Genomic DNA, 12,949 nt, shown 5'->3' on the forward strand with positions numbered 1-12,949 from the left:
AGTATAAAGCACCTTCTGTAAAAGCAGTAGAATTTACTAGAAAGTGCAAAATATAATTGCAGATATGAGAAAGACCAAGAGTGAAGATTTTGGGATGTGGAAGAGGTTAAGCTGAAAAGCAACACAAGGAATAAAAATGTTGTATTTTATCAGCATTGTGTCTTAGAACATCTATGCTGCTTACTAGAGAGTAAAATAGCCTGGCCTAGGAGAGAAGAATCATGGCCTGGATTGCAGGTGTAGCAAGCTGATGCAGAGGGGGGGGTCTTGACACTGGATATTCCATAGATCCCTTGGTTTCACTGCTGATTTAGGAGCACTTCTGAGAACACTTGTCATTTAGCCTGTATCACTTTTCTCTAAACTCCTTAACTCCTGTAATTCACTTGATGAAGATCCTGAAAATCAAACTCTGAAAAAGGACTATGAGAAAACTTACAAGAAATACAAAGGCCTGGTTGTCAAGCAGGAGCAGCTGCTTAGAGGTACCAAATACAAATAGCAAATTATTTTGTTGTAGGTAGAGGGATCTTGTTTGATTCTTGTTATAACCAGGATGTCTTAAACATCCTGAATGTGTGGATGAATATGGAAGAGTGTTGCAAAAGAATAAGGAGAAGACAAGTACTTAATCAGATTGATACTATTAATAATTGTAAAAGCCATTTGTCAGAAGAAGAGCAAAAGTGATCCACTCTTCTTTGCTCATGATGTTGGTTTGGGAGGAGTTGGGTATTTGAGTTTTTTTTAAATTTGCCTAACTTAGCTTGTATCTGACTCTTTGAATTGATTACATTCTATCTCAGTTTTTGTACCAAAATACAATTCATATTAGATTGAAATTATCTGAGTGGCTTTCCTGAGAGGGAAATAATAGTTCCTGTTGGAATTGAAATTTAAAAAAATACAAACCACACAACATAAAAAGCTTCTAGTGATCACAATTCTATTTTTTTTTCAGAGCCACAATTAGAATTAATCTTCTTAATGCTTTTTAAAGATACACATTCACAGGCATTTTCCTTCAAAATGCATTGAAAAGGGATCATAATTCTTCTGAAAATCTTGCCTTCAGCACTTAAAGTGTAAATAGAGACTTGTTTAGATGTGTTGGTGTGATTTGTATTGGCCTTTGTTAGTTGCAATTTACCTGCTGCTGAACCTGGCTGAGGATACTCGCATTGAGCTGAAGATGAGGAACAAGAACATTGTGCACATGTTGGTGAAGGCGCTGGACCGGGATAACTTTGAGCTGCTTATCCTCGTTGTAACCTTCCTGAAGAAACTCAGCATTTTCATGGAGAACAAAAATGATATGGTGAGGCCTCTGTTTTCACACTGTTTTCATCACTCTAGCACTGATTATCCTATTTTGTTACAGCTAAAATGAGTGAAAGGAAAGCACAGCATCCAATCGTAACCTACTGCAAACAGTTTTGAGGAAATGTCATCCCAAACAGAGACTATGATGCAAAATATGATCCACAGAATTCCAAATTTTGAATTCAGCACCTCAGAGTCTTGTCATACCCCCAGTTCTGGAGATGCCCATGACTCTGCCCCCAGACTATACTCTTGTGACAACATATTGTTGTTTCTGCCATGTATTGACTTGGGAAGAGAGATATTTCTCCTTCTGGAGTTTGCTAGGCTAGTTTACTTATTTCCTATGTCAGTTTGGTTTTGAAAGGCACCTCACATCTGTTCCTTCCTGCTGCCAGTAGGAATAACTGGACTTCTGAGTTATTCTTCATAAGCTTTTTTTTTTTTTTTTTTTTTTTTGGGGGTGAAGTCTTACACTTCTGAAATTGTAGCACATAATTTTTTTTGTAACTTCAAGCTCTAGCCAACTATCTCCTTTATTCATACTTTAATAGATGCTTGACTTCACCTTTGTGCCTCTATTACAATTTATTAGATGAAAATTATACATTTTCCATATTTAAGAGGTAATCTGAGATCAATGGTACACAGAGATTGTGAGATGAGCAGATCTGTGTAAAAGCAGTAGTGAATTAACTGGACCTTTGCATGCATGTGCACTGAGCACTGCAGGCAAGAAGTATCTCCCTTATTCATATATGGGACTCAGGAAAATAAGAATTAGATCTCCAGCCCACTGATTTGCTGGCACACTTTCCCCATTCCATTTGATTTAGTGGAAAAACAAATGAAACAAAATTGTTGAATTGATTTTATTTCAGAGTGTTCTGACAGTTTTGAAAATGTTGGTGTGCTTCAGGTCAGCTCTCTGAGCATTCCTTACTGATTATAAAGATGATGCTTTTTTTCTCCATGGTATTATTAAGGAAAGCTACCAGTGAAGGAGAAGGTGTTCTGATATTTGTATTGGGCAGTAATACAAAACTGTCAAAGGCAGAATGAACCAGGATTAGTTGAACAGCACCTGATTCTAAGTAAAACTGAATAATCCATATTTATTTATAGTACATTCTTTCCTTGGCTATTCCAGGGCCATATTAAATTCAGAGCAGTGAGGTCAGAGTTGTTGCTATCTGATTGTTTCTGATCAAAGCTGTCCAGGCAGTTGTTTGATTATTGCACTGTGCTGTGTGGGGAGAGCTGTAGTTTCTTTTCTTAGTATTCATTTGGTGTCTATTTATAACCAGACTAGTAATGTACATGGAGAATGCCAAATAATTTTATGTGCCTCCTTCTGGCCAAAGAAGGATCTGGGAAACAAAAACTGAATGCATTTAAAAGATTATGTCAAATAAAAGCACAGAAATGTTGCTTAAAACATGATAAAAACTTTCTGAAGTCTTGCCAGTTCAGATGTGTTTTCTGGCTGGTAAAGTGAACATGATCTCAGGAACTAATACCACTTCTCAGTTCCTGGATTCCATTTTTTAATTTGAAAGTGATACTTGTTTCAAGATGACTTTCATGCTTTTATTAAATTAACATGCAGGATGGCATGTCTCTTCTGGGAGCATGAACACTTCTGGCTAGGGGTTAATTTGAAATTCATGATGAAAGGGCTCAAATTCTTTTTGAATGCAAATTTTCTGTCTTTCTTGGTTGGGTTGATCTTTGTCTCTACTGGCAGTTGCTGCAGGATTGCATGTGTTAAAGTTTAAATGAGTTTGCTCTCCCCAATCTAGTTCTGCAGGTGATGTCTTCACCACATTCCTGCAGTATTCCAACTGTGAGGAATGTTTCCAAGACATCTGAACTGGTTGGTTCAAAACCTGTTTTAATTAATGTTTCCCAGTAACCCAATCTAAAAGACTTCAACCACAAAGGCATAAGCAAAACTACTTCAGATGAAAATGCTTTAACAGTCACAATTATGGCTACAAATGAAATATTGAAGCCAAAGTAAGTTTGGGTGATTATATTTGGTGGGTTTTTTTCCCCCTTGAAATACAGGTTGAAATGGATATTATTGAAAAACTTGTGAAAATGGTACCATGTGAACATGAAGACCTGCTGAATATCACTCTTCGACTCTTACTGAATCTGTCCTTTGACACAGGCCTGAGAAGTAAAATGGTCCATGTTGGTTTGCTTCCCAAACTCACTGCACTCCTGGGTATGTCTTCTTTTGCTCTAACACAGACATTTCAGCATTTCAGTGAATCTCTTGTTTGAGAGAGGATCTGGTTAGTTAGTTTGGTTCAGCTTGGGTTGTAAGCTTTCTGGAGCAGGAACTTGTCCCTTTTTGTTCATACAGCAGATAATGTGGTTTCTGAGGGGGTTTTCTGGGGATTGGTCATCCCAGGCAATGGCATGACACCAATCACTGAAGTCCCTGCTCCCAGAAAGTCCCCATTTAATGTTAGAGTCAGACTGAACTCTCCAGCTAAATATCTGCTTTCTAGTGTCTGTAATATGGAGAGGAGAATTGCTTTTCAAATGCCTCTCTTGGAGTTGTGACTAGGCCTCTGTGAAGGCTGTTTAGCTCAGAGGAACTGCTTGCAAAAATTGGAGTATGTTCCTCAAGTGGCTGTTATGGCAGTCTACTGCAAATCCTGCTGGTCCTTCCAGAATATTCACAGTGTATTTCTTGTCTCATCTCAGAAGTATTCAACCATTCTCTTTCTTTTAATTTTTATTTTTCATAGAGTCATGTGCTGTTTGTCCTTACTTCTCCCTGTAGAATTGGTTGATAGTTATTTTTGATGTGCTAACTAGAAGATCTAGGTAGAAATATTGTTTGTTTTTTCTTTAAGCCATCACTGTGGTTTGTGAGAGTTTTGTTGGTATGGTGATTCAAACAATTCTCAACTGCATCACTTGGCTAATCTGTCTGAAAGAAGTCTGCAATCTGAATAATAAAACAGCCATGTGCCAGATGCCCCATTTATACAGGTTATCTGGGTATTAAACACACATTATTCAAGTCAATACCCTTCAGTTTACATTTGCAGGTCATCTCCAAGTGCTAACACAGCACAACAGCTGTTGACAAGTCCCTGTACAACTCCTAATGCCAAGAGGTCAAGTGTGCTGACTCAACCTTCTGAAATTTAGCATTTGTGTGTGCTGGGCCTCTGAGTCTTTAGCACTGAGTTTGAGATGGGTATTAGGTGTAGTAGGTGTTTAAGGGGAGAGCTGAGATTGCAGAGAGTTAAAGGATTTGTGAGGCAGTGGTTTAGGGCTGAGCATGGAGGTGAATGGAGTCTGCAGTTCTGGAGGGTGCACTGCTTTCCCAAGGGACACTTAATTGCTTGGGAGCAGGAAGGCTCTAAATGGAGGTGGAGGCTGAAGCAGTGGGGATGAACTGGCTCCAACTGAGCTCTCAGGAATGGAATAAGTATGCCATGGGTATAATGGAGAAGGACCATTTTCTTTCCATCACACCCCAGAGTGTTGAGGCTGCTGTTGAAAACATGGACATGAGAAATTCCGCTTAAATCTTGGTTTCCATTTTAATTAACTTCTTCTTTATAGCAGTGCCAATGCCTGCTTCTCCATGTAGCTGTGCCAGTCAGCACCATTGGCTCATTTTTGTGTCTTCTCTTCACAAGTCTCAAGTATTGTATATGACAAGGCTCCTCTTGCTCCCTGCAGGCACCCAAATTAATCAACTACAGCTGATCTTTGTTATGCTGTGACTCTCACAGAACTGTGTGCAGCTGAGGGAAGTTTGGCTTCAGACTTGAGATCTGAAGCTGGAACAGAGCTGTGGAGGCCTGTAAGACACAGTCTGCTGTATTCAGCTTTTTCCATACATTGGTTGAGGAGCTGTGAAAACAGAACCCTGCAGAGAATGTTTTTTGTAGTGTGGCTTTTAATGCTTAGAAATTATGTTTTGAGCAGTCTTTCCTTTCTGTGCCAATATATGTGAAGTATGACTTCAGTTGCCTAAGGTGAGAATTCATGTGAATTCACCAAGTGATTTAAACTAGATGTTTGCCTGAAATGTGGAAAACACAGGTTCAGTGTCTTCCAGTCACCCCCTGGGAAAGAGAGACCAAAGCAGCCTGCTATACACTACTTTGTGAAGGTTTGCTTCACTCTTGGAGTGCTCTCATTGTGCTTTGCATGGCAGAATTCAAGGGAAGTAGAGCAGAGAAGTGACTTGCTCCAATTATGGCAGAGTTTGGAAAGGTGGAAACATAGAGCTGAACTTGAAAACAGGGTACAAATTTGCTTTCTTGATCCCTGGAAATGCTCTTCCTCTGTTGGACATATTGGAAATGTTACCCTTTTTCATAATTTTTCCCCTGATTGTCTTCTACCCTGGCACCACACAGAAGAAAACATTGTCTACAAGGAAAAATAAAAACCCTTCACTTTTTATTTGAACCAAATCCACTTTGTTTTTCAGTTAAGTGGCCAAACTGAATACAAAATTTTTAGTACAACTCTCTTAAACATAGGCACAACTTGTGATTCATAGCTTTCTAATAAGGGTGCTATTTTATGCTGTGTCTGAGTTATTTCTTAGCCTTTGTGAAGTGAGACAAATAGTTCCCCATTTGCCATGAGAACAGCAGGCAGTTTGTACAGCAGAGCCAGCTGAGTGCTGCTGTGGGGGATAGGACAGCCTGGAAAGCTCCTGGAGAGCCCTGTTCAGAAGCAGCTCCTGGCAGCATCCCTGTGTGGTGGGCAGTGCTGGCATTTCTGGTTCCTCCATCAGTGAGGGATCTCTCTCCAAGGATGCAAATCACAGGGAATGTTGCAGAAGCTGTTGCTTCTCAAACAGTAAAAGGAGTAGGTCTGACTCTGTGTAGGGAACAAACATTTTTTGATGATGTGTGTATTCATCTCCCAGAGCTGCTGGACAGTTCTTAGGTGTACTCAGTACATCCTGTCTTGAAATGTCATTTTCTTTTCATTCACTCCCCAGTGCAAGCCATACTGAAAGAATGAAACACCACTATGCTTGGAAGTCTGACTTAAGTATCTATTTGGTTGCTTGCAATTACTATTTGCTTTTAAATATTGAAGGTTGAACACAGATGTTGGTGAGCTGACAAGTGGGTGGTTCACAAAACCCAAATCAGGCTCAAATGGAACATGGAGTGCTAAAGGGTTGTGCCTACAGCTGTGAAAGTGCCACACAGTGCCAAGGCAGTCAATGTCAAAAGGATTTTAGGTGGTGAGGACCATCCTGGGTTATGTTTTCCAGCACAGATTACAGGGGCTGAAAGCAATTTGGCTTTGTGGATTTGTGTTCAGCCAGACAGATGAGTGTTTGCTATACAGCACTCTGAAATCCAGTGTGGGCAGCCCCAGGTAGCAACAGCATGGTTTTGCCAGCCACAGATTATGCCCAGCTTCTCTGCCTTATTAATGTGAGCATCCTGGCATGATGTTCTCAATTTCTTGGTGTTTTAAGACTTAATATAAGCACGATGAGAAGCAGTAGCCACCAAATTTTAGATAAAAATTCAAGGGCTGTGCAAACTCCAATGTAAGTCAGACTTCTGACTTGTTATTTAAGCTGGAGGAGCCAGAGCAGGGAGTAGCACTGACAATCACATTTAGTCCCCAGTGAAGAGCCTGTCTTTACTGGGTTCATTGATAAAATCTTTTCTGGGAACTGCTGAAATTCCTCTGATATTTTTCCATTCTTTGCAAGTTGAGTTTAATGAGCAATCAAAGAATTGCCAAACAGTTGTATGTTGGGCTTCTTAACAATCAAGGCTTGATATGGTATGCAGCCAAGCTGGATTATATGGGAACTGCTGTTTAAAAAGCCAAGCACTACTTTACTCTCTAATTAACGGAGTGCTGTGGGTTTTTAATGCTCTATTCCTTTTATGAAAGTTTCTTTTAAGAAGGTTTAAAGTAGATGTGCTCTCTTTATGAGTTCACTTGGCCTTTTTGTAATGAACTTATTATGGAGCTTCACACATCTGTTGAAAAATGGAGCTTCTTATAGGCTACTGCAGTGTTTTTTCTGACTTTAATAGGCCTCCTTTATCCTATAAAGAAACATACATTTTCTTACCTGATCAAGTGAGCAAACAATAAGGGTCAGATGTGGCAAGGACCCTAACAAAAAGCACATGTCCAGCCATCAGGGTGAGGTAAAGTCATATCAGGATTGCTTGAAGTTATTAATGGCAGTAAAATTTATGCTTCCTCCTGTTTTCCCAATTAAATTGAGAAACCTTTTTTTCCTAAGGTGGCTCTGAAGCAGCTGGTTCCAATACTACTTGTGTGAATATTGCCTGGGGTGTCTCCATTCCTTTATAGTAAAGGCTGGCTGAAGCACATTAAGTAACAGTTCAACTACAGGGACCAGTCTGTTGGAAAGCAGCAATTATTAAGGGATTTATTTTAATGGTAGTTTTTTTTATCATTTGTGGTAAGTATGGCCAAGGCTTAAAAAAAAAAGATAAACCCTCAACAGCAAACAAAAAGAACCCCACAAACCAAAAACATCTCTTAACATTAATTTTCAAAATCCGTATTAGGAGTGCAGATAGACCTAAGCATGTCTGAGTGATTTAAGAAGAGGTGGGTACACAATGTGTCTTAGAACTCAGCACTTCAATTTAGATACCTTGAATGTGCAAGCTTTAAAGAAGAAATGACTTCTCATTTTGAGAACTGTAGAACTGAATAGAGAATCTTATCAGTATCAGGTGAGTGAAAGCTCCTTGCTGTCGTATGCTGGTCACAAGTGCATGTCTGAATTTACCTGTGTTACTGCCTTTTTTTAGTAAAGAGGATAACTTTAATGGAACATAAGAAACTAACTTCATGTGTGTTGACTGAAAATAAAAATGCTCATGGCAGCAGCAAGGACAGGACTGGAGAGATGGCAGCAATGTAAAGATGAGGGAGCTGAGTTGTTGGAAGTTCACTGAACTCACAAAATTGGAAAGGATCCCAAGCCAGTATTTCTAGTGTGGAGCCTACAAGATGTGACTGATTAATTCAATGCTTTTAATGGTTTCTTAGCTTATTGCAAGAGCAAATTAATACTTAACAGTAAAAAGTAAATTTAATCTTCTGCTGAACTGTTGACATCTGAAGGCTTTACAGAGCTTAACTTGGATGCCTAAAACATGACAGAACACAAACAACTCGTTCTGGTTTCTTGGAAAAATCTCCATGAAGAAGGGTGAGGCACTTCTGCTAATCTTCCTGGTCTGTGGTAACATCATCATAAAGAGGGCCAGGGTGGAAGAGGGGAGCACCTTTTCCAGAGCTGTTGTGAAGGCTGCAGGCAGAGGAGTAGCCTCAAAGGACCACGTGGAACAATTTTACTGATGGAGTAGTCCTAAAGCTCCTGAGGATTTTACAAGTTCAGATGTGAGGGAGAAGTACACTCTGCTTTCCTTCAAGACATGTGGAAGCCTCTTAACTCACAAGTTTGTTCCTTACTTAAGAGTTTCTCAAATGATTGTTGAAGTCCAAGAGACCAGCTGTAGATTCCCCATGTCTACAATTGCTGAGGTGAGAAATGCTTTGTCAGCTGATAATATTCTCTTCAGACCCTTTTAAATGGGTGCTTGAATAATATGGAGCTCAGTTCTTGCTGTCTGGAAGACTCAAAAGTTCAACCAGTATTTAATTCCACTTTTTTGGGCTTAGTAGATTTGAACCTTAGCTTTGTACTTGAACATCTTCAAAACAGGTGTAAAAGTAGTTTCATTTTCAGAGTGGTGAATCATCCCTTTCTGAAGGCAAGAAGCTGCATCCTGCATTGGGTTGTTCCTCCTTCAAGGAGGAGCAGGTTGGAATCCAGCTGCACCATCCACTCAGAGCTGAGATGCTCTGCTGTGGAGCTAGGAGCACAGAAAACCTCCAACTATTTCCCTTCCCACTGAATTCCAAATGGATTAGAACTGTGTTCAGATCCAAAAAAGTCTCAATATTTTCTAGTAATTTTAATTGGAGCAGCTGATGTACTTTGAAATAATAGGGCAGATTTGGCAAAATTATGCATGTCCTGTACATTTCCATTTAATCTATTTAGCATGGTGGAGACTTGCACAAGAAGACTGTTTTTTAGAATTCTTCTCACTTACTTTGGAAGTGTGTGCTTCCTTAGTTTGAATCAGACTAAGAAACTGTTCTGATTTCTAGTTTCTGATAATAACAACAGTAGTTAACTCTTCTTTCTCTCTCTTGCTTTCTTTCTTGGTCATAGCCCAACCCAAAACCTAATACTTTTGTGGAGAAAAGAGAAGCAGCTTTACCTTTTTCTTTCAGGGATAATGTTATTACCTCTTGATTCCTCTCTAATCTGAATTTTTAGTTGATTTCTACTCTTGCTGCTTTGTGAAGTATATGGGATATTGCAACTGATCAGCTTCCAGTTTTTGTGTGAAGTTACATGAGTTCAAGTATGGTTTGTTATGGCCCATCCTAAGGACAAAAAATGGGGTATGTTTTGCCTCAAAAAAAGGACACACCTAATTATAGCAATGTGTTAATTACCCAGTGGCTGTGCTGTGTTTGAGTACAGTGCTACACTGAGGTGGTTACTGAATGTTTTTCAGTCTGTCTTGCATGGAGGTCCAGGCAGAGAAATGGAGCTTGATGTTCCAGACATGCAGCTTCATTTTTTCAACATTAAATAACTCAAATTAGTCAGTTTTTAGTCCTTTAGGATCATTAAAGTTCTTTCTTTGTTTCCTAGGAAAAAAAGTTGTAACCAGGTTTCAGATGTGGTGTGTACTTGGTTCTTTGGGTGAAGGGAAAAAAAAACCAAAACAAAACAGAAAACTAAACTCCAGACCCAACCATGGTGACATTGAGATTTTAAATTAGGCTTATGGTATGAAGCCAGTTCCAAATAACATAAAGGTGCCACAGGAGGGGTTATTAGTATGTAATTACTATCATAATGTTTTATTTACAATGTCTAGTCTCCTTGAGTCTGAGCAGATTTGGAAATTCTTTCAGTTTCTCTTGATAAAATAAACTGATATATCCAATATGATTTATATTTACATATGTAAATCAAACCAATATGTGTCTAAAGCACACATGGACTAGCTCAGTCCAACTGTTTCAGAGCTGATTGTGAGCAATGATATGGGATAGAGGTAAGTGGAGATATCTATCAGTTTTTCCCTAAAATCTGCTAATTATGATAGCTTTGAATAAACTCTTAATTAATCTGTTTTCTGACAGTAGGGTGAGACAACACATAGATCTCATACTCAGTTTGTGGCATTCCAGACAATCTAGAATTTCTTACTTATTTCTTACTGCAGCAGATCACATTTGAGTGTTAGAGTTTGAAACTGAAATAAAGATTGACTCTGCCATTTTAACAGGTGTTTATCTTCATCTGTGTTCTGGTTTTGATTTCTTGTTGTTAATGTTTTGCACATAGGTGGGATAGGGCATATTTCATTTCTAATGTGGAGACATTGATTATTCCATTGGAAGTGATTGCTGCTTGATTTACTGACAGTGTTATATTTGAATAATTTAGTCCATAATTTATCTTCTCCCTTTTACTTTAGCATTTGAAGGCTGAATGCTGCTGCTGCTGCAACTGGGACTGGCAATTCAATTTTACTTTAGCTTTAGGGTTTTTCTTTTTGTCATGGAGCTAATGGAGGATTTTTTTATTTTTTTTTTAAGCTCACAAAGTTAGCCAAAATGTAGGACTTGATCTTGTGTTCAAGAAATTATATTTTTTTATTCAGCTTCTGCTACTAATACCATTTAGGTCTTTAACTATAGTAAGAACTAAACATGGAATTTAGGCATTGGTCCCCAAAACTGGCACATGGCTTCTTATTAATGTTCAAAGGCTAAAAATCTGAAGCCATTTTGAACTCAGAACCCATCATGTATTTATTTCCCTCTCTAATTTGCAGAAAACTAGTTGTGAAAACACCCCCAGGGACCTGATATTTTTCCATCCCATCTGTACCAGCTGAACTACAGCTGCAGAAAAAAAAAAAAAAAAATCTTAAGTATTGTTTCTATAAACTGTTGAGTGTATTTTATAACACAATAATTCCCACAAAATCAGTAACTGCAGTTAATGACTGGTTTGTTAAGGCATTAACTGCACTCAGATGGGAATGACCAATTTCTCAGGAATGGCTGTATAAGAACTAAGGCTAATTCAGTTACACTTTCAAATAATTATTTGGTTAATTAATGGTAGATTCTTGTGGAAATCCTATCAAAGTGCTTGTGACCCCCACATTTAATATCCAATGAGTTCATTATGATTCATGTTTTATTGCCATAAATACCAGAAGAATCCATAATGACTAGGCCATTATTTTCCAGGGCTGCCCTTACTGCTTTAGGCCATTTGGCTATTCCACCTTCAGTCATAAAAACCTTGATGCTCAAAACTTACCAGCATTTGTAAGCCACAGTTTTTTGGCACCCTACCAAAACTTTGGTGATTTTTATGAACACATTTGGCAGAGATCTGTTTTTTGGGTTTTTTTTTCTCTTGCCATTTCTAGTTAGGTCAATAATTGATCCTTACTGTACCCAGTCATAAGGAAATCTTCCTTGCAATGTCTCCTTTGTCATGTGTGGCCCTCAGCAGTGGTCAAAAATAGCAGAAAAAGTATCACTTTGGTGCTTTGGAAAGCTGTTTCCAACCAGGTGCTGGGCAGGGTTTGAAATTTTTACAGCCAAGTCTTCATGCAATCCTTGACTCAGGGTTAATTAATTAGCATTCAGATGAATAGTGAATAATTAGAAAAAGTTTTGAGCTTAAAATGCCTTAGCTTTTGTGTCTGTCCTTTTCTTAATCTTCAACCAACTCTTCTACCTGATCTCCAGTCAGCTTTCCAGCAGGCTGTGTGCTTCCAAGTGAGCATGAGATGAGCAGTTGTGCTAAATCATGTGCTTGGGAACCACCTCCTCTTGATTTTCCTGCAGTGTTTGACTCTGCATCAGGAATTGTCACTGTTTTGTGTGAGAACTGACAAAATAACAAGGTTCTGCTTTTCCTTAGGGAAAGTAGAACAGTGGAACTTGCAGAAATTAGCCTGAAATCTCTTCCTTTCTGGGAAATTAAAATGAAATTAAAATGCATACACCATTAAATACTTTAAAACATGGGTTAGTTGCAGACTGTTTGCTTTCAGCTTTAGTTCTGTAGTTTACTTTTATCATCAAGTTATTAGAATTCACTTGTTTTATTCACAATTGAAAAGTACTTCCTTTCTGAGGCTGTGCAATATTTGTGACTTAAATGCTTTAAACCCTTCTCTGTTCCCCTTGTTGACAATAGGATGGGGTTATTCAGGGTAAATTGGTCAGATAACTGCACATCAAAGAGAAATTTAAATTCTTAATAAATTTAAATTCTTCTCTATGAAACCATAGCTGTCCTTGCCTTTTGTATATCATGAAATTTGCTTTTTGGAATGCATTTTTGGAGAAAGATTTGAGTGCCAGTTGTTATAAAGCAATTCTTTAGGAGTCCATTCAGATAAAATAAGTTTATTTGGATTCCACATATTCTTCACCCTTTAGGTTGAGTATCTAGGTATTTTTGATTATTTTTGGTATTTTTGCAGCTGAG

At 38.5% G+C, this 12,949-nt stretch overlaps 1 protein-coding gene across 8 annotated transcripts in view; it reads left to right on the plus strand.

Annotated features, from left to right (window-relative positions):
* Positions 1-12,949, plus strand: part of KIFAP3 (kinesin associated protein 3) — a 67,358-nt gene that overhangs the window by 10,104 nt on the left and 44,305 nt on the right. For all 8 annotated transcript variants that reach the window (XM_079314394.1, XM_079314389.1, XM_079314387.1 and 5 more), the window contains exons 8-10: positions 387-485; positions 1,140-1,318; positions 3,394-3,556. In XM_079314394.1, the coding sequence (XP_079170520.1) occupies positions 387-485; positions 1,140-1,318; positions 3,394-3,556 (441 nt within the window). The remainder of the gene's footprint in view (positions 1-386; positions 486-1,139; positions 1,319-3,393; positions 3,557-12,949) is intronic.

The sequence above is a fragment of the Erithacus rubecula genome (genome assembly GCF_903797595.1).
Source record: "Erithacus rubecula genome assembly, chromosome: 10".
Taxonomy (NCBI): domain Eukaryota; kingdom Metazoa; phylum Chordata; class Aves; order Passeriformes; family Muscicapidae; genus Erithacus; species Erithacus rubecula.